General features: G+C 36.6%; 1 protein-coding gene across 4 annotated transcripts in view; it reads left to right on the top strand.

Moving 5' to 3' along the window:
* LOC122329990 (RNA-binding Raly-like protein) overlaps positions 1-22,611 on the top strand; it is a 120,062-nt gene extending 97,451 nt beyond the window's left edge. For 3 of the 4 annotated variants that reach the window (XM_043226748.1, XM_043226747.1, XM_043226750.1), the window contains 7 exons: positions 6,117-6,192; positions 9,055-9,102; positions 9,717-9,895; positions 17,146-17,259; positions 18,763-18,932; positions 20,224-20,258; positions 21,249-22,611. In XM_043226748.1, the coding sequence (XP_043082683.1) occupies positions 6,117-6,192; positions 9,055-9,102; positions 9,717-9,895; positions 17,146-17,259; positions 18,763-18,932; positions 20,224-20,256 (620 nt within the window). In that variant the 3' untranslated portion in view covers positions 20,257-20,258; positions 21,249-22,611. The remainder of the gene's footprint in view (positions 1-6,116; positions 6,193-9,054; positions 9,103-9,716; positions 9,896-17,145; positions 17,260-18,762; positions 18,933-20,223; positions 20,259-21,248) is intronic. The other variant, XM_043226749.1, reaches the window with a different exon arrangement.
* The last annotated feature ends 3,362 nt before the right edge of the window (positions 22,612-25,973 follow it).

The following is a 25,973-nucleotide window of genomic DNA, read 5'->3' as shown; positions in this document are numbered from 1 at the left end:
TATTTCAATAGTGACAGGAAAACTAAGAGCGTTTCTTAGGAGACACGGAACGAGCTTTATGAGACATCCAGTCAAAAAAAAAATGAAGCATCCTGGGGTTGTAAATGTAAAAAAAAAATGTGCTCTCCCAAGATAAAACATGTGCTTTCATTCACCGCGTCTGCAATTTTTGCTCTTTAATTTTGTGGAAATCCTAGCCAATTATAGTATACGCTATTTAGAGGCACAGGCACAATGCAAGGGCCCTTGATCTGTTTTGTAGATCAAATAACGTGTTTTTTTTCCACATTGTGCTATTATAAAATGTTACACACTTCCACAAAATTCTGTTTAATGAAAAAACATTAACTAATATGGATGCCGAGCTAACTGAATTAGTTAAATCTGCCTTGTACATTATTATTTAATGGGTAATAAAAAATATTCAGCACTGGTAAGCTCTCACCACATTAATATATATATATTATATATATTTAACCAATTATTTTATGTATTATTCGAAATACACACAAATTAAAAGCAAAAATAAACACACATTTTTTTAATTTCATCTTCATTTTACTTTGCATTTTAGACATTTTTTCGCACTTTTGTTTAAAAATATTTAAAAATATTTCTATTTAGTATCTAAAAATTGTTTTATAAATATTTGTACTTCATTTAGTTACATTTTAAGTTTCATATATATATATATATATATATATATATATATATATATATATATATAAACGTATTCTTATATGTTTATATATATATATATATATATATATATATATATATATATATATAATATATATATATGAATATATAAAATTTATGTATGAATATGTGTTTATTTTATATAATTTTTAGCTAACGATAAAAACATTGCAAGTATTTCTGTGGTTGTCTTTTTATTTTTTTTAATTCCGTATAGTTATTGTATAACACAATATTTTAAATACTGTCTTATGGAGCATTTTTATATAATCAAATCAAATTTCAAGCACAAGTGATTCGCTGTTACATTTTCGGTTACAATTTTCTTTTCAAACTAATCTGAAAAATTACAGCTGCTGTCCATAAATCTCTTTTTTTCCCTGTATATGTCAATTTTATAGTAAAACGATTCATGTGTTTTAACACTAACCCTTACATTGTAATTTTTTTCCCCTTTCCCATGCGTCACATCATGTTAAGGCAGCTACTCACCAGCCCACGAGCATAAATTCAAAGTCTTTAAATCCTAGCTGGACTTGAAAACTGGTTTCGTTGTAAAATCTCTCACTGATCTGCAAATCAAAGTGTGGTAACAGGATCTTTTTAGGATGAGTACTTTGCCGTAACTGATTTAGTGCAAAGCAAAATTCTTCAGCCAGATTATCATCAAAAGGCATGATCGCCTCATACGGATGGATTATCAGAGCCAACCCGCACCGGAGATGTTTATGTTTGCTTTAGCTGCTCACATCTCGCCGCATGCGTCTGATCACCGGCTATAAGCCCGTTAACACCCCGATCCCTCAGGCGCCTGCAGCTCTTCATTATTTACTCATTTAAAGCGGAGTTTGTGCTTGATGCGTTGGCTTTTCATCGCAACATCATATTGTCTGCAGCAGAGCTGAGGCCTACAGAGGTCCCTGCAGGGCTAAGCTTTGAAATTTCACTGACCAACTCGTGTGGATGCAACTCTATACAACTTCAAGAAAATAAAGTGCGGATGCGTGTTGCCAGACGTGCCGCGTTTAATTAGGTCAGTAAAGGAATTTTAAATGAACGCATAAGTAAGCCACGAAAAAATCTCTGCAATGGGCACTGCTAAAGGAACGGTTCGTGCAAAAATGAAATCATGCCTTCATGACTCGCTTTCGGGTCACGCGACTCGAAGGATGCTTGCGTGGTCATCCGTTCAGTTTCCAAATGCGCTTTAAATGTAGACAAGATGAGACCGAGATGCTGTTTTGCTGGCAGTAACGCTGAGAAAGATAGACATGTACACCGCACTCCATGTCATATCATCAGATGCATCAACATAATTATCAGTGCACCTCCTGCTGAATATCGGGGTTTTAAATAGATGCCACATGGAGATGTATATGGCTGGTAGAGTGTGTGTGCGCGCGCTATATTAAGGTGTGTGAGCGTGTACCTTACGCTTGTTGTGACTTTCAGACGTGACACTGTGCTAAGTGGAAGAAAATGAAGGGTTGGCTGTAAGCAGCAGTCTGCTTGTTCTTCTGTTTAGCAAGCAGTAAAACAGATGGCAACTGAGGATAAATCAGCACCCAGCTGGGATGCATATAGATATATGTTAGACAGCTCGCTGGAATACTTGATTCTAATTGGTCAGTAAATAGATTTGCGAATGTTCAATTAAATTCCTGACAGTCGTCACTGGCATGCTGTGCCATAGTTACATCTGTAATTTATATCTTTTACTATTTAAACTATTTATTTATTTATTATCATTTATTTTATGTATTTTTCACTTGACTCGATATATAACAGCAGACTTTGCTGTGCCAGCAGTCATTTATGCATTTTAGAAACTTACGTTTATTTTAAATCCAATTATAATAATGCATTTATTGGTGCTATTTGATATTTAATAAAAAAATATATATATTACAATATATTTTTTTCCAGTGTATATTTGTGTTTCCTGCCTTGCATTGCAGTTTTGAACAGAATAATAGCCGCGCACGATTATTACTTGTAATTAAAATAGTTAATAGATTCATTTCACATCCATTTCCACACATATTTCTCTCTCCTTTTCAAAAAAAGAAAAGAAAGTGTTTTGATCTGAGAAAATGATTACTTAAAGCCGTGGTTCTCAAATGGCTTTACAATGGACGTCAAGTGGCGATCATAAATTGCACATTACAGTGAACTGCACGGGCCTAACAATATGCAAAATTACCTGACATAGGTTGAATAAGAAAATAACCGTTTTGCGACACATAAGCAAGACCGCATATGTGATTTACTGAACACCCACTGAGATAAGTATGGCAGTAGTATTAGCCATATTGCTTAGTAGTGACCAAAATACAGTAGAGTTTGATTGGATGCACAGCTGAAGATGATGTCTTATGATGCACAGTTTAAAAAAAAAAAAAAAAAAAAAGCTGATAAGCCCATTTGTTTGGTTGCATTCTTTTCATTTTTGCATTGTTTCCCTAATATCCACATCCAAACCAGTGTTAGTAAACCAGAGATTCAGAAGAGATCCTGACCCCATCATTTCCACACAACAAACCCCCCTGCGTATTCATTCTTTGCACAGAAATTGCAGCATTTTTGTGATTTAATGGTAGTACACTGCTGCGTTTGTGGTGTGTTTGTAAGGTCAAACCGATAAGAGATCAGACAAGCTGCAGAAAGATGGAGGTTGTTCTTTATTCAGAGAAAAAAAGGTGCATGATATACAGAAACAAAACAGCTCTTCTTTCTTGAGAGTTGTCGCCTGTCAGATTAAAATGATTACACTGGAGACAGTCTCATCACAATAACTATGAACATGTTCCGCCAATGTTTGACAGCCAGATGTTTTTTGTCTTCCGTATATATCTATTTTTTTATCATTTGCAATTTACTTAAACTCTGTTCGCGTATGTTTTTCTTAAAATGAATTCCACTCAGTTTGAAGACTTTCTCTAAAGGCACGCCATTTGTGTCTCTTTTTTTTTTTTTTGAGGCACCAAAATGCTTTTCGGTGACGCTTCTTATGTTAAATAACAAAGGTTGGCGAATAAGGACCTGGTTTTGAATAGGACTTGTTTCAGATGCCGTGCATGTCTCTTTGTGAGTGCCCGTCTCAATGGAAAGCTTTCATGGGGCTGCGATCCAAACAGTGAAAAAGCTCCACTCTCCCTCAGCCAGCGCTGGGTTCAGGACCACGGAGAGCTCCTCTCGGCTCGGCCTGTCTCCAGGCAACCATTAGAAGTCCGACGAACAGATGCAGATGAATGAAAATGTTCCCTCGTGGCCAGATCCACGTCCCCTCTGTGCCTACCATCAATCAGCGAAAAATGAAAAATAGACATCGCTCTCTTGCATCTCTCTACTTTATTGGACAGATGCCCTTGCACGGGTACCGCATACATCTAAAGCAAGCAAACAAATGCTTTATTAAACGGGTATCAGAGCCTGATTTCTCATAAAAGCGCGCTGTTTGCAGTAGTGACATTGGCTAGGCCGCGTCTGAGTCACTTTGTGAGCCGATGTGCTTGAGCATTTACTCCAGATCTGCATATATAACAGGATTTCGTCAAGGAGAGGCTTTATGAAAAGGCTTCGTGTTTTCTGTCAAATTTCATCCTCTCGTTTTGATCCAGTAACACCAAGAAGCTTTGTAGGCATGACAAAACGTCCTTGTTTATGTTGAGTGTGTTTGTTAAATTGTCGAATGGTTCAGCCAAAAATGAGTTGGTTTCTTCAGATTTGGAGAAATGTAGCATTGCATAACTCCGCAGTGAAAGTGTGTCCAAATAGCTGATAAAAACATAATCCACAAGTAATCCTCACCACTCCAGTCCATTAATTAACATCTTGTAAGGTTCATAGGTGTGTGTTTATGAACAAAAATGCATTCTAAAAAAAAATGTTGTTAGATTTTGATTTCAGATTTACTTTTTTTAGTTTTATTATGGATTATGCGCTCATATTTTGTCCTGAAGCAATGGTTTATAGAGTAATTATAAATATTACAAACACAATTTTTTTTTTTTTTTTACTTCAGGCAATCATTTTAAGGCCTGGATTTTATTTGTGGATTATTGTGATGTTTTTATCAGATGTTTGGACTCTCATTGTGACGGCACCCATTCACTGCAGAGGATCCACTGGTGAGCAAGCGATGCATCATTTTCACAACTCAACTGTTACTAACCACTAGGCACAGTCTGTCCGTATCTGTCAGTGTGAAATATCAGACCTGCTGTATAAAATGGGACTGTAACCATATCGCATTTATCTTAAAGCTGTTCTATGGCAGATTTTCCCCCTTGTATGCAGCGGCGGAGTGTTTTTGTGATGAATGCTGCAGACAGGAGCACTGGGTTGTGTGGGTCAGATAGTTGAGATAAGTCTCAGAGATGTTCTGTACTGTGGTAATGCTCAAGGATGATGGTTTGATAAAAAAAAATGCTTTAATGTACATATAGATGCACCAAGGTCAAGTGCTTCAGCATGCCTTCTCTTCTTATTCATCTCTTCTCTTTCTTTTACTGCGGCAGTGAAATTGAGTTGTTTTAGTTTAAAAGATATACACTACAGATAAACAGTGCAAAAAACTGACTGAAATTAAATTTGACAAAGGAATAGTTTACCGGAAAATTAAAAATGTACTTACCTTCAAGCCATCCAAGATGTTTGTTTCTTCATCAGAACAGATTTGGAGAAATCCAGCATTAAATGATTTGCTCACCAATGGATCCTCTGCAGTGAATGGGTGCCGTCACAATGAGAGCTGATAAAAACGTCACAGTATTTTACACAATTAACATCTTGTGACGTGAAAAGCTGCTACTAAACAAGACGCAAACCACTGTTTTGTGTCTAACCGGACCTTTTTGGGTCAACTAATCTTTTAAAAATGTATGAATGTCATTGCATTAGTTAACAAAACACCAAACCATGTGGTATTTGTTCTACAACACAGAGGACAGCCCGTGCATACTTTAAGCAAAACATGAATTGTTAAAAACAATGCGGCTCAAAATCACTACAGAGTTGCACCACATCAACTAAACTAGCGTTGCACCGTTAATAGCTTTGCATGCAATGCTAAAATTCCGTTTGCCCGCTATGTGTGACTCGTGCGTGCAATGGACTGCGTTTCTAAGAAGCAGATAGCGCAGAACAAGTTTTAGAGAACAGTTATTCGGGAAAACATTGTTACGCAGTATTTTTGGAATACAGGATATGTTTTTTTTTTTGTCTTGTTTTACAATCCCAGGGCTCCAAATTATTTGCTGAACATCAAACGGGCGCCACATCGTTCTACCCACCACGCTCAAGTCATTAAAGGCTGATTCAGAGAGAAGCCGCATGGATTATTATTGTTTGAAAACCAAACACGGCAACCTCATTACCACAGGTGTTTGATTCTGAAATCTTCTGTGTTTCTGCAGATATTAACATGGCCGGAGAGCCGAAACCCTACAGGCCTAAAGCGGGATCCAAACGACCCCTGACTGCTGTTTACAGGTTAGCGTTTTATATTTAATATAGGTAGGCACTGCACTTATGTATACATGGACTACAAATGCACCGTGCATTCTACTTCAGATAACATACTGCAGTGTAAATGAAACGCATGTGCTGCTCTTACATGCTCCCTTGTTAGGAGAGCCGAGGTAAAGCGGATTAAAGTCTGGTTTGTGTGGCTGAATGAAGCCGTCAGCACATTTGTCATATTATCAGGTTTAGATAACAGAACAGCCCGCGGTCTGCGATTATCAGCACATTCGTTCAATTGCTGAAGTTGCAGTTGCGTCTCGCAGGTTCGGGGGAGACGGTTGAACCCTTATAGGAAGCAAAAAGCTCTCTAGACACGTCGGTGAAAACTAACCAAGCAGGAAATAAGTGAAAAATCAATGTTTGAAAAGGTATTAGGCATTTGCTGCTTTATTGACAAGCTTTTTATAGCGGACAATACACACTAACTAAAACTAAATAAATAGAGACTGTGAAACAATTACTGGATTAGCGCCGGTTACGTTTTGTCCATAAATGTAATGGGATTTTTTTTCCCTCTTTTTTTATTAACACTTAGCAAAAAAATAGTAGAGTCATAGTAATGAGACATTAAATTATGGATTTTTGGCAGTTCAATTACTTATGAGCCTGAAAGAGCGTCTATCTAAGCTTTTTTGTGTTATATGGTTGTATTTTACTTTAGCTGATTCTAGGTTTTTAATTCTTTATTTCTCGCTCTCAGTATGTTTTTTGAAATTCATTAAGCCTCGATTTGCATTTCAAATCGACTAATTCAAACCAATCCATTATGTAATCTGAGGTAGGCCTAATTAGGAGAGTAGAACAGGAGCAAAGCAACAAAGAGGAGCTTTGAATGTTAATTAGTTTGGAATGAAATGGTCAGAGAAACGAAGAGATGACTATAATAGAATATAATGAGTTAGATGACCCCAAATCATCCTCACTCCAGTTTCTGTAGCTGACAGGGTATTCATAATATGCGTGACATATATTTAAATACACAATTGCATCAGGTTTGACCTTGTTTGCATCCTTAATTGCTGTCCTTATGTTATTGTGCACAATTATTAATTAGTTCATGTTATGGAAATTGGAAAACATAAATTAACTAACATGTATTTATAAATGAACATTAACTGAGAGTATTAAACTCATAATTTTATTGTATAATTGAATTTCTCTATACTATGTACCGTGTGTGTGTGCATGTGCGTGTGTGTGTGTGTATAAAGAATTCATTTGCAAAAACAATTAATTAAAAAAAAAACTGCAGTTGGGTTTTTTCGATTAGGTTAAAAAATAACTACAAATATAATAAACATAAAACATAATAAACATAATAATAAAACATCATGATATGTGTGAGTGTGTGTGTGTGTGAGATATAAATACATACATAAATGTATGCGAAAATAGTCAATTAGATTATAAATAAATTGTAAGAAATTAAACATGTTATATTTTCGTATTCACATTTTTATATTTCTATGTTTAATAATAAATACTGTATAAATATACTGATTTATTTAATTTTTTTAAAGTACAACATTTTGCATAACCTTTATTATATTTTATTTTATTTTATTATAAGTAATGTATATATTCGAAGTGAAATAATATACATTTTTTTTCTGTTAGTGGGTAATGTAACAATATGATGGGAAAAGTGCCAGAGGGTTATGTAGTAGTGTGTAGGCTATGATGATGAAGATGAAGGGCTGTTTTGGGCCTCAGGTGTAAGGTATGATTTGATAGAAATGAATGTACATGTGTATAATGTCTGTGTATGATCTGACAGAGATGGATGGATATTGCGTGTGTGATTTGACAGATATTAATGTATATGTGGATAAATGTGTATGTGTGGGGAATGTTGAGAAGACAGTACGGGGAAAAGGGGAAAGTTAGTTCATGAATTTATTCATCATGGGTATACGATATTCATAGATTTTATTCAAGCTATAACCACCAGAGAGAGGCTATTCAAACTCTGTAAGACTTCAACGTCCCTTAATATATCAGGTACAGTGCGGTGTTGCATGTGATTGGTGTAAGTTATTTTAGACGCCTGGAAGTTAAGAACAGATAGTATTTCCAGTGAGAGACTCGACTTCTTCTGTTTGACCCGTCAAGATGCTCAGCCAGCCTATTGAGCAAAATAAGACATGAAAAGCATATACGAGATTCAACACTGTTTACAGCCAATCAAAGGAGCTTTTTGAACTCCTCTTTTTGAACAATTTCATATCCAACAGAACATATTGGAATTAATTTCGATTCGATTTTCAGTTCAACTTGATGCTATAAGCCGTAAAGAATTTCGTTCATTTACTTCTGCACTCGGCTGTACATGAAATAAAAATGACCGAAGAAGCATCCCTTCTGCTTGCCTTGTCAGTCGACGTTATAAGTCTTCTGAAGAGAAGTCTGGTGCTGCTGGTGCTCTAAAGGGTTCACGAAAAGTTTACTGGTTGAAGTCGAAGTAGGGGTCCTGCCGCATCTCTGTCAGGATCTAAAACGAACTCCAGGAGGTTTCTCGCCGTAATTAATAAACAAAGCCGCTTTGATTGCAGCTGTAACTGTGTTTATGGGAGCTCTGCATGCTGTCTGAAGGCTGAAGATATTATTGATTTGTCTGTCAGCGGGGTGCTTAAATAACGTGTAAATGGATGGGATTGTAAAGTTTAATACATTTAGGGTGTAAATTGATTAGTGCTCAAGTGTAAAATCTTCCTGTCAGATCAATTGAGCTTTGAATAGAAGTCTAAATCAAGGGGCTAATTTGCCCTCCATCACAACCTGACATAGCAAATCGCACTTTACACTGTGCCTTTGTTTTGTCTTTTTCAGTGGTTATGAATTTGATTATGATTACTACAGGGATGATTTCTACAATAGGTATGTATGCATTTATTTCCCATTAATTTGACTGCACTCATTTTGAAACACTCGAGTCCTTCAGCGGCGCGACCTTTCATGCATTACTTTAAGCCTTGTCAAATGTATGTAAAGATGAAAAGATGCATACAAATATATGAACGCAATTAAGCGCGGCGTTAATCCATGATTTTATTTTATCTTAAAACACCTACAGTTCGTCCTTGGAAGAAATTATGAGAACGCTGAGAAAAGCTCGGAGTAAATGGAGCTCGACTTTAATTTCTAAAAAGCCTTGTTTTATTTCGCTCTTACGATCTCGTCTTTTATTAGCAGAGACATTTACTAAATGTCACCTGGGTGGAGAGGTGTGAATATCCAGGAGAGATTGATGTGAGAGCAAGGGCACGCGCCTTTGTTTGACATTTTCTCGCACCTCCTTTCTCTTCTGTAACTTGAAAAATTCGCCTGCCGCGATGACGAATTTCGAAAGTGGCTCTGCTAATTCCAGGGAAACCAGAAACTAGGAGTCGGAAATGTTTGAAAAACCTTTAGAAAGCCATATAAATGATAGTGATGTTATGATGTCTGCGTTGAACTCTGCACATCTCCTTTGGTTCTTTTTATCCGGTTAGGCTCTTTGACTATCACGGACGGGTGGCTCCTCCTCCGAGGGCAGTGATTCCTCTGAAACGCTCACGGGTGGTGCTTCCGTCCACTCGACGCGGGAAGAGTTCGTTCCCCATCAAAACCTCCTCCTCTTCTTCCTCAAGACCCCCGTCTTCGTCATCGTCCTTCTCCTCTGGGACGAAATGTAAGCCATCACATAATGTAAAGAAAACTAAAATAACTGCAATTTAACTTAATGGAGAACTTAAAACTTCTGTGCGTTTATTCTTGGGGTAGAATATGTTTGCAAATAAATGACAGGTCAATTTCCCGAAGACAAGCTGCTGGAGCACACTGTTCTGTTCTCGATCCTCTCAACCTGTCTGAAAGCACAGAAACCTTTATCAGAGTACACGCGGTTATAAACAAACACTGTTTTAAGCTCAGTATACAGAAACAAGATATTCTGTTGTCTCAAAGCTCATTAAAAAAAAACACCGAAAATGCTATGCATTTAATGCGATGTATATGAATAAATTAGTGCTGTCAAACGATTAATGGTATCCAGTTCTTGTTTACATAATATATGATTGTGTACTGTGTATATTTATTATGTATGTCACACATGCATTTACATATTTCATAAAAACATGTTCTGTTTATATATGAAATATATTTAGATATAATATAAATCATATGAATATAAATACATAGTTTTAAACGGTGTTTTCAAAAAAGAAAATCTAAATATATACTGTGTATGTGTGTGTGCATTTATACATACATAATAAATATACACACATTATGAAAACGAAAATGTTTATATTAAATGCGATTTAATCACGATTAGTCATTTGACAGCACTAAAACAAATATATATTTTTATATATTATCTACTGCCTGATTTAGTTTGAGGTTGTCACCTATTTTTCAACATAAAGTTCTGTATACATACAGTATACTGGCGTAGGGTCTTTCATATAAAAAGTCAACTCTTTGATTTAAAGGCTAAATGATCTCCCTGACCTACTCTTCTAAATTCAGCTATAAAGCCTGAGATACACTGCACAGTTTTGGCATTGTGAAACCATCATGGCCAATCAGAAATCGCTGTGATTTATTTATTTTTCACTGCGCCAGAAGAAAATGGTATTAAGATATTATAAACATTTAAAATCATGATTTTCTGTAAAGCTGCTCTGATGCAAAGTGAAAAGCACGCACATAAAAATAAATTTCACTTGACTTGTCTGAAGATTGCAAATGCCACATGGAGAAAAAAAAAAGCATGAATACTTGGTATTTTGTTGTGTAATGCGATGGCATTCGTGCATTTTCATACTCCTACTGCAAAAGGACATTAATAATTGAGTGCATTTTGCAAGAATGGTTGCCACAGATCCACGATGCACTTATCACCGTTAAATAACTAAAGTCTGTAGCACACTATAAGAAATCCGTAAGCTTTATTCCTCACTGCCAACTGCTGCTTTGTTATCTGGCGCAGGCTAAACACGTCGGTCAGTGGATCTCTCTTACAAGTTAAACCGAGTGAAAAGAGACTTTTTATATTTCACGGGAGCAAAAATCAAGAACGTATCGATTTTTGTAAGCGCTGAGCATTCTCAGACTTGCGGCCGTCTGAAACGCTCCTTTAATTCTGCCTGGGATGCGAGCCAAACGGCAAGACGGAACATCATGCGCTGGTGTTTGTAAATTAGAATTCATAACACTAATTCAGATTTTATCTCTAACCCACGAGTAGCAGCTTTTACAGCATCTGTCAGCATCCCGTCGTCTCCTCCGAGCGCGGAGCTCAGAAGTCGAGATTAGCCGCGGTGCATGACACTAATGCTCTTAGCTGTAGTGCTGTGGCCTCTCCGGGGGCTTTTCTCATATCAGTGCAATTCACGGGCAAAAATATCCATGGCATGTACACAAAAGTGCCACTGTTTACCTTAATCTGCATTTCACTGGAGTTCTCCCTTTTCTTCACAGCGCAGACTGGAGATTAGTTTTATGCCGCACCGAAATAGCATTTCATTAGGCTCGAAAACTTACTTGGGCTGTTTTGCTCAAAACCACTTTATGTATTTCTGAGGAAATTGCAACCATTCTCTGTTTAAGATCAGAATTGTGGTGGTGTTGTTTTTTTTCAGTGCTGATTTCTGTGTAGCAGAGGAGATCTGAAAACACAACTACTGCAATTTGTGTCCCAAATAAGGGTCGGCTATGAAAACAGAGTGACATGAATGGCAAAACCTGTTTTGCATGCCTCTGTCTGTAAAATAGTTTCAGGAATGTGACGTGCTGTACTCAGTTTCAATATTTTAAACAGGATTTTTGCTAATTCTATTATGCATGAAGCTTTTGTGGCCTCGTATTAATACCATCAGCCCATTTTTTCATTTGTCACGCTATAAGGGCTATTTGTAACAAAATTAATTTAAATATCAGCAGATTATTCCACTAAAATGTTTTTAAAACAAGTGTCTTGTGCCTACCAAGGCTGCATTTATTGGATCAGAAATACAGTGCGAAAGTGAAAAGTGAAATTATTTTAAATTATTAAACAATTCTATTAATAATACTATTAATCATTTTTAATATGTAAATTACACCTATTAGTTGCGTATTAGCATGCACATTACTAGAATATTAGCCATTTATTAGAGCTAATTAAGTACCTTACTAACTATTAATAAGCAGCTAATTATTTTTTTGAGGGAAAAGCTGTAGTTAATAGTTAACGAGTGTTACCTATTCTAAAGTGTTACCGTAATTTATTCCTGTAATGCAAAACTATTTCTAGCATCATTACTCAAGTCATTTTAATATACATTTTAAAGATACACAGCGCACATACATTTTGTTTTACATAAAAATTTTTTGGATGCAATTGTTTGAGAGGACTATAAAAAATGTATCTTTTGTAACATCGTACATGTTTTTGCTGTCAATTTAATTGCATTCTTATTAAAAAAAAATTCTTAATATTGATAAATGCATAATGTATATATAATATATTATACTATTCAAATCTAGTTTAAAAGACAAAATTCACAAAATGACTATAATAATCTCCTTAATCTCAGACTATAATCACTGAGATATAGAGTTTGTGACAACTAGTCCCTGCCGCTTCTACACTTTCCATTCCATTTCGATCCAAACTCCTAATCTTGGAAAACAACACGTTGCGCGTCATAATCCAGCGCATTTCATGTACGGCGCGCCACGCACCCTCTAAAAGATTCACAAGTAAACAGCTTGAAACGAGTGATAAAAGAGAAAGTTTTACAGCCGTTGTCATGTGTCAAAACCAAATTGATGCTCAGCTAGTGTTTCGTGGGTTGCCCAGATTAAAACCTCCTTCAGAATTCACGTTTTGCGAAGCTCGAAGGCAATTTTTGGACATGTGTTGCTTTCGGAGCTTCGGAGCAATTTGAATGGTTGCACACAGACACGTTCATTGAATTTCAGTAGATACGACGCTCCGTCAGCTAAACACCTACACACGCAGAGCTTTCTGCCTTGGGCGGGTGATGGCAGGTGACACCATTTTGTGAGGTAGTGGAAAAGCTGGCAGCGGTGTGACAGCAGTGCTGGGTCACGCTGTGTTATCAGGGCTGAAGGCGGTGACAGCAAAACGACAAGCTTCAGCTTTCTCAAGAAGAGGAACGGCTCGAAATATACCGGGAAATACAGACTAATGAATTTTTCAACAAAGCATTTATATGTATCCTGGAGCTCCAATTATCACGAAGAAGCTGTTTTTTTTGTGTCAAGAGGTTTGGCATAGAGGTCTATTCAACCCACGCTTGGTTTTTCTAGTTTGCGTTCAGTAAATTAAAGTACTAGATTTTAGATAAATGATTAGTTCGATGAAAGTAGCTTCTGAATGATTCACTCTTTGGTGAATTATGAAATATTTCTGTCATGAAGACAGTTACTTGTTGCGTCCCTGAACCGACTGAACAACAAATTCGCTCGAATGAATGATTCAGTGACTCATTAGATTACCGTTTTGTTCGTGAATGAATAGCCTTGTTTGAAGCAGATTAATTATATTTTTGTATTTAATAAATTTACGTAAATTAACAAGGTATTTAAATGCATCTATTAAATGAACGATTAAAACTACTCATTCATAAATGAGCTTCAATGAATCACTAAAATGAATGATTCAGTGACAAAAGATAAGGTGGTGAATGAAGGTCAATGTTTTTTAACAGAATATTAAATCATTAAAAACGGTAACTTGAGGTATTGATAAAATGAATGATCCAAGGACTCTTTCATAAGGAAGCGACTTGTTTATTTCCTGCATGAATTATTGTTTTCGTTAAACAAATAGTTTGAAACATTCAATGACGCTCACATAATGGTATTTAACAAATAAATTTGGATTTTTAAACAAATCACTTGAATGATTCAATGAGTCATTACAAAAATTTGCGGATGAAATAAATGAATGGGTCGATTGAATGATTTAAAGGTTAATCATAAAAACAGTCACTCGAGTTTTTGAATGAATTTCTTGGATTAATAAAACAATTGATTCAAGAAGTCACTTGTTTTGGTCCTGCATGAATTAGTATTGCTTGAATGAACCTTTCAGTGACTCTCTAGTTTAGTTTGTGAATGAAACAATGCTTTTGAACAGATCAGTTATATGGTTTAAAGGCTTAATCATAAATATAGTTTTTGAACGAATCTCTTGAAATAATAATCCATCAAATTAACGATTCATAAAGAAGCCCTCTTGTTAAGTTCCTGCATGAATTGGTACATTTGAAGAAATTGGTTGAATGAACTATTCAGTGACTCATAAAGACAGTCTGTTATTTCACAGATGAATTAGCGGTTTTAATCAAATCACTTGAAGGAATGATTCAGTGACTCATTGAGAAGATATGTTGTTTCATTTGTGAATGTTTTAGAGTCGATCGATTAAATGCTCACGTGGCTTAATCTCAAAGACAGTCGCTTCTTTAGGTCCTGAATGAATCTGAATGAATAACTTAATGTAAAGATAGTAACTAATTTAGTTCCTGTATGGTTTTTATAGACAATCAGCATTTTTAATAGAACGGTTAATCATGTAATATTTTGCTTGTATAATTCAGTTTTTTTTGAATAAGAATTTTTGAGTGAATCATTTGAACGAATGATTCCTTGACTCATTACTAACATAAAAAACGCAAATGCAGAAAGATGCATTGGATACTATTCGCTACCCCTTTTTTTCAGCCTATTTGGGTTTTCATTTATGACCAAGGTCGTTCTGGTCTGCCCAGAGAGGCCTGCTGATTTGAAGTGTTTATTAGGTTCAGTGTGCGTTCAGTGGTGTAGTCATCTGAGGGAGATTAATCTGACAGCTGTCAGATGGGGAAAAAAAAGCAGTGGACATATTTAAAGCACTGAATATTCACAGAAATTAGCAGCATGAATTAAGCTAGCAGGCACTGAGTCTTTTCACTGAGAGTTTTTCACGGTGACCAGGGGTTAATCGTCTCATGAACTCAGCAGTCATAAAGCAGGATTTTAAACTGTATAGTTTCTTCTTCGGACTGAACTTCAATGCGAGTGTCAGCAGACCAGATCTATAGCCGGGTTACAGTTGAGGACCAACGTCTATAGTGTAGAAAATATTACAAAAAGGTTAGCAGAGAATGTTTTACACAAAATGCTTAATTCAGTGCAATGTTTGCACTTTCATGGGGATTTGAATTTTACTAGAAATTTCTGAGTTAAAACTTTTTTTGTGTGTGTGTATAAACATGCTAGGATTTATCTGTTATTGTATTAAAATAAAGAAATGCATGATAATCTGGTTTAAGGAAACAGAACAACTCCGCAGGTATGGGACGTAATCTTTATTATTCTTTTACCGTTATTCTTTTATTATCAGCCTTTATGCAGGCAGTAAAATGTTTGCCAAGCCTAAACACTTTAATCCCGGTAAACATTTACCCAACTATTATCATATCATATAATATTTCTAAATAAATACAACAAAACATTTTCTTGTGACCTTACGTGCAGTATTATGACAAAACCGATTATGAAGAAGAACTGCACCGGTTCTGCAGCTGCATTAGCGCTAAAATTAGCATTATGCTACGTAAGACAATTTATGAGATTAACAGTACACATTTACTCAAAACTCACTTTAAACGGCCAGAGTGTTTGTAATAACTTTCTTTTGCGATCACGTGTGGAATTTGGTCTTTTACTGTTAAAATATGCTGTTCATGGCCTTTTGTATCGCTGTACAAATTAGCATTTCATATGTACACATACTGTTATGAAAATGAAAATCACACACAAACCATATCCTATTGTTGTCGTGTGTCTGTTATAATCTATAGTGTCTGTTGTCATGTTTATTTCTGCTGTGTAAAAGCCTTAACATGTAAGCTTTGACTGAAACTCACGTTGTTTGTGATATTACGGCCACCTCCTCTCCTTTCTTATTTCGCAAAGTTAACATTCTGAGTATAATACACATTAGTAAAATGATTTATTTACATTTTTATTTGTCTATATACACTTGGACGTGGAACATTATAAAAGCAACCAATGTATGCGTGTGTGTGTGTGTGTGTGTGTGTGTATTCGGTATAAGTACATGTACCATTACACCCCTAATTTCTATTTATTTTATATTTATTCATAATTTTAGAATAGGTGGGATAGGTGGAGTAGTGTGATTGCATCCTACAAATAAAGTACATTATAGTTAATTGCAAAGAAATAAGTAAAAAAAATGTTAAGACAAGAAAAGGTATTTATATTCTTTTTGCCTGCAAAATATGGGTATATATATATATATATATATATATATATATATATATATATATATATATATATATATATATATATAAGTAAATTAATTAAAATTAAAACTGTAAATAATTAAAAAAACTTTAAATATAAATATAGAAAAAATATAGAATATAGTTAATATAGAAAATAATATAGAATAAGTTAATATAGTGTGTGTGTATATATATATATATATATATATATATATATATATATATATATATATATATATATATATATATATATATATATATATATATGTGTCAAGTCAAGTAACTCTTGGAGGAAAAAGGCTTCAAACTTAATCATTTGCATTTCCAACATGTTGAAAGCAGGTCATGCTAGGTTTTATTGACTAATAAAAGCCGGATCCATGAAAGCACGGAAGGTAACATGGTCTTACTAGCTTTGGCTGATATCAACCAGCGTGTCTGAATTAGATTAGGGATAAAACTAAATTAAAAACAGCAGGACAGGGAATTCTTTGAACTCTTAGTTTAGGAGCAGCAGCCCTGAACAAGTTTTCAGACCCGTATTATCTGCGGCGATAGAAGCACGAGCACGGATGCACGGTAATCTCCTCAGATCTTGCCTCATGTGTGTTCATTGCGTTTTCTTTTGCAGTGAAGTCCGATCAACTCCAGACTATCAAACGTGAACTGACTCAGATCAAGATGAAGATCGACTCTCTTCTGGGGCGCCTTGAGAAAATCGAGAAACAGCAGAGATCCGAGTGCGGTGAGATAGACAGAGAACTATAAGAGAGCAGGAATAAAATCCTGTCTGGTGGGATGGGGTTGCAAACATCAGCTGTACGGGGAGAAATATTGGGAGTATATATGCGCTATCCATCTCCGTGGCAGGCGAGGAGACAGCAGCCAATTTATCAGAACTGTTATACAGGCAATCTTGCACTGTTTTACTATAGCAAATCCCATTTGGCCATGTTCGGCAGTAGATGAGAGCAGCGTTTTCATCGAGCAGACACACCGAGGAACGGTATAACGCTAGACGTACATTCAAGAGCCAAACTTGGGGTCTATTGCATGTTCTTGATCCATACAGATTCGAGAAAAAGAAAACTGCAGTTCTTTTAACATTTTATTCTCCCTCACGTCGCTCTAAACCTGTATTGCTGACTTTCTTTGTAGAACTACTTCTACAGTTTGTTGTAATATAAAGCCTACTGCATATTTTCTAAGCAAATTTCTAATGCCTCTAAATTATTACTCAGCCTGTAACAGGTTTCTCAAAAAAAAAAATTTTGATCAAACAATCTATTTGACAAAATACTTTGTAATTCTAAAAACAGGTTTTTTGGATGTGAAATGTTTATAAAAAAAAATTCTATGACATATTTACTTATGTTATTACATTTACATGTTTAAAAATAAGTAAACATAAGAATAATTTTTATATAAATTTTTTATGTTAAAAGTAACATTTCAAGATTAACACAGACTGGACTGAATTTTTTGTTTTGTTTAGAGAATAGTGTTAAAATGGATCAAATATGATATAGAGCTTTGATCATAAAACTAAGCATTTAAATATTATAATAGTAATGCATAACTGGATATAGATTGAAAACGTATTTATGTTTTGTGTAAGCTATTCTATTATAAAGATCACATTGATTTACATTCTAAAAATTCATTTCTTTTAAATATTGTATAATCAATATTCGATCAGCAATTGCTAGTAAATTTCACAGATAATACAAACAATCTGTAAGAATTATAGAAATGGAAAAATAGACTAAAATAAGTTTTTGTAAAACATTCTCCAATAATCCGTTTAATTTACAAACCTGAAAAAAGGGTTTTTTTTGGACCATGTAAATATTAGCATTTACACCTAAGTGCATTTTTTTGCTTAGTTTATGATGGTTTTGTGTATCATATTATCATATTAAACCTATCAAATATTATATTAAATTTTTTTTATGTTTTTTTTAAGGTTAATAAACTTGTTCAGTTAAAAAAAAAAAAAAAAAAATTCTAACTATTATTTCATGTCAGTCTTTAAATGATTATATATGATGTTAGCATATAATATTATGCTTAACATGAAAGTCTTGCGGCTTTAGAATGGCACATTTTTGAGTCAAAACGTTAACATTTTTTAGTTGAAAAACAGAAATCATTTCAAGATGGGTAAAAAAAGTAATTTAGCTCTCAGTATGATCGATATTTTTGATATAAGCCGTAATCGTCACATATCTCTGTGTCGTTCCTTCAGAGCCTCACAGGAAATATGAGGACAACTGCGACTCTTTGCACGAGGGGTCGATATCAGAGACGGCAGACAACTCCGGAGAGGAGGGAGGGGAAGGACAGCTGGACGCGGAGGCGGGAGAAATGACGGATGGCGGAGAGGATGACTACGACGAGGAAGGCAGCACTGATCTGGTACGTTGGCCCCCCGCGGGCCTCGCTGGCAGCAGCGGCTCTGAAAAGCCCCCGTTGAAGCTAAATTCTGCAGATTTATTCATGGTTGCGGACGCAGGGCCGGGAGAGCAGAAGCTGACAGGGTTCCGCTGGGCTGCTTCCCGCTCTCTTAACCCTCACCTGTCACGCTCTGTAATTAAAACCAAGTCAGAACCTCTGGAGACGCTGGGGTCCAGCAGCACCGCGACCAACAGCAAAGTCAAATTAAGATTTAGGATGTGCTTCCCACTTAGGAGACAGGCTGACTGTATTTTAATGAGCTCCTGCTTTGGTGAAACTCGAGGCCAAATCCCGTTGGAAAGATTCCCAACAGCGTTGCAGACATTTCGGGTCAGAGCGTGACCTCCGACACAGCTGGGTTTGGTAGATACCCAAACAATACAGATATAAATTTGCTAGACTAGAAAAAAAAAAGAAACTCTGAATATGTTTCTACAAAAGGGACCTTGAGGTCAGGGGATTGTTTATATATTATGATGAATGTAAAAGTATTGAGCGAGTGAATCTCAAGGTCTTTTGAGATCCTGAGCTGCTCTTTCTCAGTAGATGAATGGCTAGACTTTAAGAATACATCTGTTGTTCTGGGAAAGTATAGGCTGTATTATATATATATATATACAGTCCGTCTGAGAGAGTATGGGCTGTATTATATATGTACCTAGATGGAAAGATTTATCCCAGGATAAAATGGATAGTTCAATACACTGAGAAGCCATATTTAATAGGTCTAAAGAATGCATTTTATGCATACTAGTTATATATAATTATAGTATAATATGTATTTATTAACTAAACTGTAATATTGTATATTTGGTAACTCGTCTTTAGAATAATGAACACTGTTTACTATTAACTACGACTTTTCCTGATTTGCTGCTAAATAATAGCAAGGTAGAACTATTAGTAAAATATTTGCAGCATGGAAATTATTGTGTAAAAGCTTTATTATTAGAGATCATTTATAGGAAGCTCTCTAAGCTCACCAAGGCTGCATTTGTTTGAGGAAAAAATAATAAAGAGTAATATTGTAATGTATTATTACAATTGAAAATAATTGTTTTCTTGTGACGCAAAGCTGTATTTTCAGCATCATTACTCCAGTCTTCAGTGTCACATGATTCTTTAAAAATCATTATGATTTGCTGCTTAAGAAAAAAAAAAAGCGAGACTGTAGGGTCTACAAAAGTGCATTTAAATTTTTTTTAATTTTGAGCTATTCTGTACTCCTAAAGTGATTTTTCTCTTTTATTAGATGGAGAATCATGTGTCTGATATTGACAACTGAAGGTAAGTTTATTGCGCCGTCTGTATTTTATTTCATATATGTGTTTAAATGATTTCTTACAGCATATACACTCCCCTCCAAAAGTATTGGGACTGTGAGGCCAGTTCTTTTATTTTTGCTGTAGACTGAAAACATTTGGGTTTGACATCAAAGGTTGAGTATCAGAGAGAAGAGATTTACACGCCGGCTTTTATTTCCAGGTATTTACATCTGGATCTGACACAAGACTTCTTATTTAGTTGCAAATCCTTTGCTTTCATTAACGGCATAAAGCTTAGCTGTAACCCATTGACAACACCAAACTTTTGCATTCTTCTTTTGTGATGCTTTTCCAGGCTTTCAGCGCAGCGTCTTTCAGTTGCTGTTTGTTTTGGGGGGTTACCCCCTCAGTCTTCTCTTTAACAGGTAAAAGGCACGCTCTATAGGGTTTAAGTCTGGACATTGACTTGTCCAGTCTAAAACCTTTCACTTCTGGCCCCTGATGCACTCCTGTGTAGTTTTGGCAGTGTGTATTGGGCCGTTATATTATTTCACGATGAAGGATCGCCCAATAAGTTTGGTTCTTTCTTTAAATTGCCAGACAAAAGGTTTCTGTAGATTTCTGAGTTAATTTTGCTGCTGCCATCAACAGTGAAGATCAATGAGCCCGTCCCAGAAGAAGCTCAAGTCATGACATTGCTTCCACAGATGAGCTTATATGTTTGGGATCACGAGCAGATCCTTTCTTTCTCATTGGTCTATTTGTTTGATGTCTTTTACTCAGTACACCAATGGCTTCTTTCTTCTTCAGGACCTTTGATTTTCCTTCTTTCTTCAACTTCACAATTTCAAACCCAAATGTTTTCAATCTTCAGCAAAAATAAGCCTCACTGTCCCGATGCTTTTGGAGAGGAGTGTATTACTTTCACACATTCGCTTAATCTTTTTCATGCCGGCTAAATTAATCATATTGATCACAGATACAAATAAGTGCAATACAGTCTCGTTTTTAGACTTCTGCATCCTGAGAAGAAATCAACTCTGCATTGAACAGAAGACACGAAACTCTACGAAGACTGACATCTCTTCACAAAGAGTCCACGAAGGCTCTCGATTGGCTGATTAGACGCAGCGCAAATATTTTGACAAGTTTAGCATCTGCTAGTCACTACAGCTGTTTTTCATTTAATAGCGACTGGCACATTGAATCATACATGGTTTGCATATCTCCAGTAGAAGTCAAAGAAGTTCCTATTTCATTTCAGTTCATCGTGAAAACACTAAAGTTTTTTTTTTTTTTTTTACCTCGATCATTTTCCTTAAGCAAAGGTGAAAGGTTTTTATAGTCCGTGTGGTAAACGAGCCTTAAATGTCAGAAAATGTAACATGCCATTTTTGAAAGCTTCGGTATTAACAGAGAACTTATTTAAATAATTCTAGAATTTTAAATATTTTAAGATATGAGGTCTGACAATGAACGTCAACGAAAAAACCTTTTTTTGTGTGTGTGTCTGCTTGTTTTTGATTTCTTGCATCTGAAAACACGTTTTTTGGGTTTGTGTGTGTGTGTGTGTGTAAAATCTGATTCTGTAATTGTACACCCATGAATCAAAACACGTATAATTTTCCCTGACAGAATCAAGTAAAATAACTATAAGTACTTGGTTTAATGAACACATTTTAGCTCCATACTGCCAAATAATTTTCATCAGACGTTTTAAACATACACTTCAGGAGACTGAAATATTGTCAGACCGCAGTGAATCTAAAAAAATGTCTTAATGTGTCATAATTTGTAACGATACTGTAAAGATGATATTGTGACTGTATTTCATTTTTATCATGCATAGCTGTGTGTAAATCAGAGCGACATGTAGTAGTCACCGTTTCTGTTCTCTATGATGTCATTCAGTATGGAGTGTGTTATAATGAACTCTATTTTTGTATGGCAGATTTACAGAAAAAGCTTCAGAATATTCATATTCGTTCTGCTGACATTTTCATTCTGCTCCTGTACATAATTTGTTTGTTCAAATCAGACTGTGGAAAGATGTGTATAGCTTAAAAAAAAGAAAAGGATTGATTGATAATGGATCCATTGGAAATCAGTGTTATGTTTGAGAGAAAAGTTATTCTATACGGTTTAGGTCGCTGGTCTCATAACAGCTCAGCTCAGAGACCTAGTAATACTACTTCATATTGTATAGAAATGTAAACTATTTGTAAAGATATTTTTATGATTGGCATGTTAATTATTTTAACGTATTTTCAGTTGTTTCATTTGTTGTCTGGCTTTAGGCTTTGTGGTTTAGGAAAAGACTGCCATTGCAATCACTATATAAAAATTGCAGAAAATAAAAAACTTTTTTTTCTATATTTATTGTCAAGCGGAACCGAATGCGATATTTCGGATTCAGTCTAAACAGCACTGGCTTTAAAGGAACGGTTTAACATCCAGAATGTAGATAAGTTTGTTTCTTCGTCGTAACAGATTTCGGAGAACTTTAGCATCACGGCAAGCGACATTGTGGATAGAGGATTCGTATTTTAGCCAAAAACAATAATGGTTTAAATTTAAGATCGACCATTTACTGCAGAGGATGCAATTGATGAGCCAAGCGAAACTTCTCCAAATCTGTTCCAGTGAAGAAACGAACATCTACACATTGGATGGCCTGAGGTCGAGTGTGTTTTCAGCCAGTTTTTGCGCGAGTTGCTCCTTTAAGAATAAAATCATATTTACTGGTGGTCATGAGGCTATTCCTGTCAGCCTCAAAATACCACTTTTTAGTAACATTAAGCCTTCTTGACAGCAGACAGAGGAAGCTGGCGCTGGTTTTGTGTGCATGCGTGTATAAATGGTACACCAAACGAAAACGCGTGATAAAATACACAAGATGGACTTTGGCGTGTATATATATATATATATATATAATGCACACCAACAAATTTCGTCTCTTTCGCACTGTTATACGCACGCCGAGCACGTGCGCGAATATCACTATCACAGGTTTTTATTTGGCCTACTATTTATCCGCACATTCACGAGTGAGGTTGGTGGGGGAGGAACGCAGCACCTGTCGTGGGTTTGGATGCACCTGAGTGCAGCCGTAGCAGATGGTGAATCAAATACACTCAATTTATCAACATCAAAACCAAATGTCTGGGTTAATTAGGGCCACTGGCCACTTCACATGGAATCGGTTCATTGTATTAACTTCTTCCCGATCTCATTTCGCCAATATTCATGAGACAATTACCGCTTAAATGAAAGAAGCTGTTTAGAAAGATTGATTAATTATATTAACATAAATGGAGAAAATGGACGGAATAACCATTTTGCCGTCGTACTGACTTATGACAGCCGTATTTGCATTCGTTTTCCGTGAAATCTCAAGGAAAAAAAAAAAATGGACAGCAACATTTTATATGCAGCGAGTTTATCTCTCGCATCGTAAATAAAATCACGACGACGTCGCATGACACTTGTTGTTTACAAAATACTTCTCAAAATCCAATTATCACGATTTTATACGTGGATGCATTATGAATGAGGACAAACATTTGCATTTGGATGGATTCCAGCCGCATTAGCATTCCGCAAATAAGACTGAAAACAATTATACAGGTTTCACATTTCATACCGGCTTAAACTGATGGGAATTCGCCAAATAGTCACATTTTTTTCATTACTCAGTATTGGCCTAATTTATTTTACAGTCAGCTGTGTTACTATATCCTGCAAAAAAAAAAAAAAAAGAAAGGAAAGAAGGAATCCAATATCCAATTTCATATCCAAAAGTTAAAGTGGTTTTGCAGCATTATAAATACTCATCTCCCAGCTCACTGCACAAATCTTCATTAACATTTATATTATATTAGCTCAGGGCTGGATATGGACTTTTTTCCACAGGCCTTATTTGAAAAATATTTAAATGAAGTTGGTTGTTATGACAATAATCTGTGCAACTTTTTCTAATGACTCTCACTGTCATAAAATAAATAAATTAAACATAATGGAAAGAATTTTGACAGGTCATCTAAAGTTGAGTATGAAATAATACCGTATTTTAATTAACTTTTTAAGGCTGCGTTCAAGAGGTTAACATTCTTTAAATATAATTTCTGTTAATAAAGTACAGTGTCAAAATTATTTTGGAAAGTTGGAAATACATATTTAGATGTACAGTATCTTTGTTAACCTAATGCCACTTTCACCTAAATTTTTAGTTTACATAAGGTGCTATATAAAATTGTTAGTTATTATTAGTAATAGACAGAACCGTCTCAGGTTACGAATGTAACCATGGTTCCTCTAGGGAACGAGACGCTGCGTCACAAACGCTTTGGGAACGCCTTCAGCGTGCGCCGTTCTGAACCACGTGTAAAGTCTGCCCAATGGAGGGGAGCGACGTCATGGACGAGATGACGTCGCCGACCAGGAAGTATAAAGTGACGCTCTGCGATGCCGGCACCAGCCTCGTGGTGAAGTAGCGCCCGGCAGGTGCGGGAAGTATGGCATCGGGGCGCAGCGTCTCGCTTCCCTAGAGGAACCATGGTTACATTCAGAACCTGAGACGTTCCTCTTCAGGAACTCGAGCTGCGTCACAAACGCTTTGGGAAACGAGATGCCCACGCCGCCATAATTCCAAGGCCCTGCCTGAAAAGGGGTCCTCAGACCACCCATCAGGAAAGGACAGAGGAGCCAGGAGCAGCCCTCATGTCCAAGTTATAAAACCGGGCAAAGTGGAGGGCGTGGACCACCCGCAAGAGCGTTGCAGATGTCCCCGAGGGGACACCGCTAAGATAGGCCTTAGAGGCCGCCATACCCTTTGTAGAGTGCGCTCTGACCCGAGAGGGCATGGGAGTGCAGAGGTTTCATAGGCCAGGTGGATAGCCTCAACTATCCACCTGCTAACAGTCCGCTTAGCGGCAGCGCCACCCTATTTGTCGGACCAAAACAAATAAGTAATTGGTCCGACCTCCGCAGAGAGCAGTCCTCCTGCGCACATAAGTGTCCAGTGCTCGCACTGGACACATGCAGTTGAACTTCCGCTGGTCTGGATCCTGGAAGGGGGGAGGACAGAAGGCCTGCAGTACGATCGGGCTGTGGTGTAACAGAGGGCACTTTAGGTGTATAACCCACTGTGGGTATAAAAAGCCTTGGACATGCCTGGGGCAAAGTCCAGGTGAGTAGGGGCCACTGAGAGGGCCTGCAGATCTCCCACCCTCCGCAGAGAGGTGATGGCGAGGAGAAATGCTGTCTTAAAAGATAAGACCGGTAAGGGAACCTCTTCGAGGGGCTCGAAGGGTGCCTTACACAGAGCCTCTAACACCACAACCAAATCCCAGGGGGGAATTCTGGTCCGCACTGGAGGTCTCAGCCTCAGCACACCGTGGAGGAATCGTGTAACTAATGGGTGTTTACCCACTGAGTGGCCACCAATAGGGTCATGATATGCAGATATAGCTGCCACGTAGACCTTTAGGGTGGAGTGGGATAACCCGTGGAGAATCTCGCCTGAAGGAACTCCAGCACTGAACCTACTGGGCAGTTAACTGGGTTTAAGTGGCGATCTCCACACCAGGAAGTGAACATTTCCCACCTCCTGGCATACGCGCGCTCCTCGTAGGGAGCTCTGGATTGGAGGATGGTCTCAACAACCTCAGCTGAAAGACCAGAGGCTATGAGTTGTGCCCCCTCAGGGGCCACACCCACAGCTTCAACAACTCCGGGC

Source organism: Puntigrus tetrazona, chromosome 24, assembly GCF_018831695.1.
Source record: "Puntigrus tetrazona isolate hp1 chromosome 24, ASM1883169v1, whole genome shotgun sequence".
Taxonomy (NCBI): Eukaryota; Metazoa; Chordata; class Actinopteri; order Cypriniformes; family Cyprinidae; genus Puntigrus; species Puntigrus tetrazona.
The sequence above is the reverse complement of the archived record's forward strand: the minus strand, read 5'-3'. Positions and strand labels throughout refer to the sequence as shown.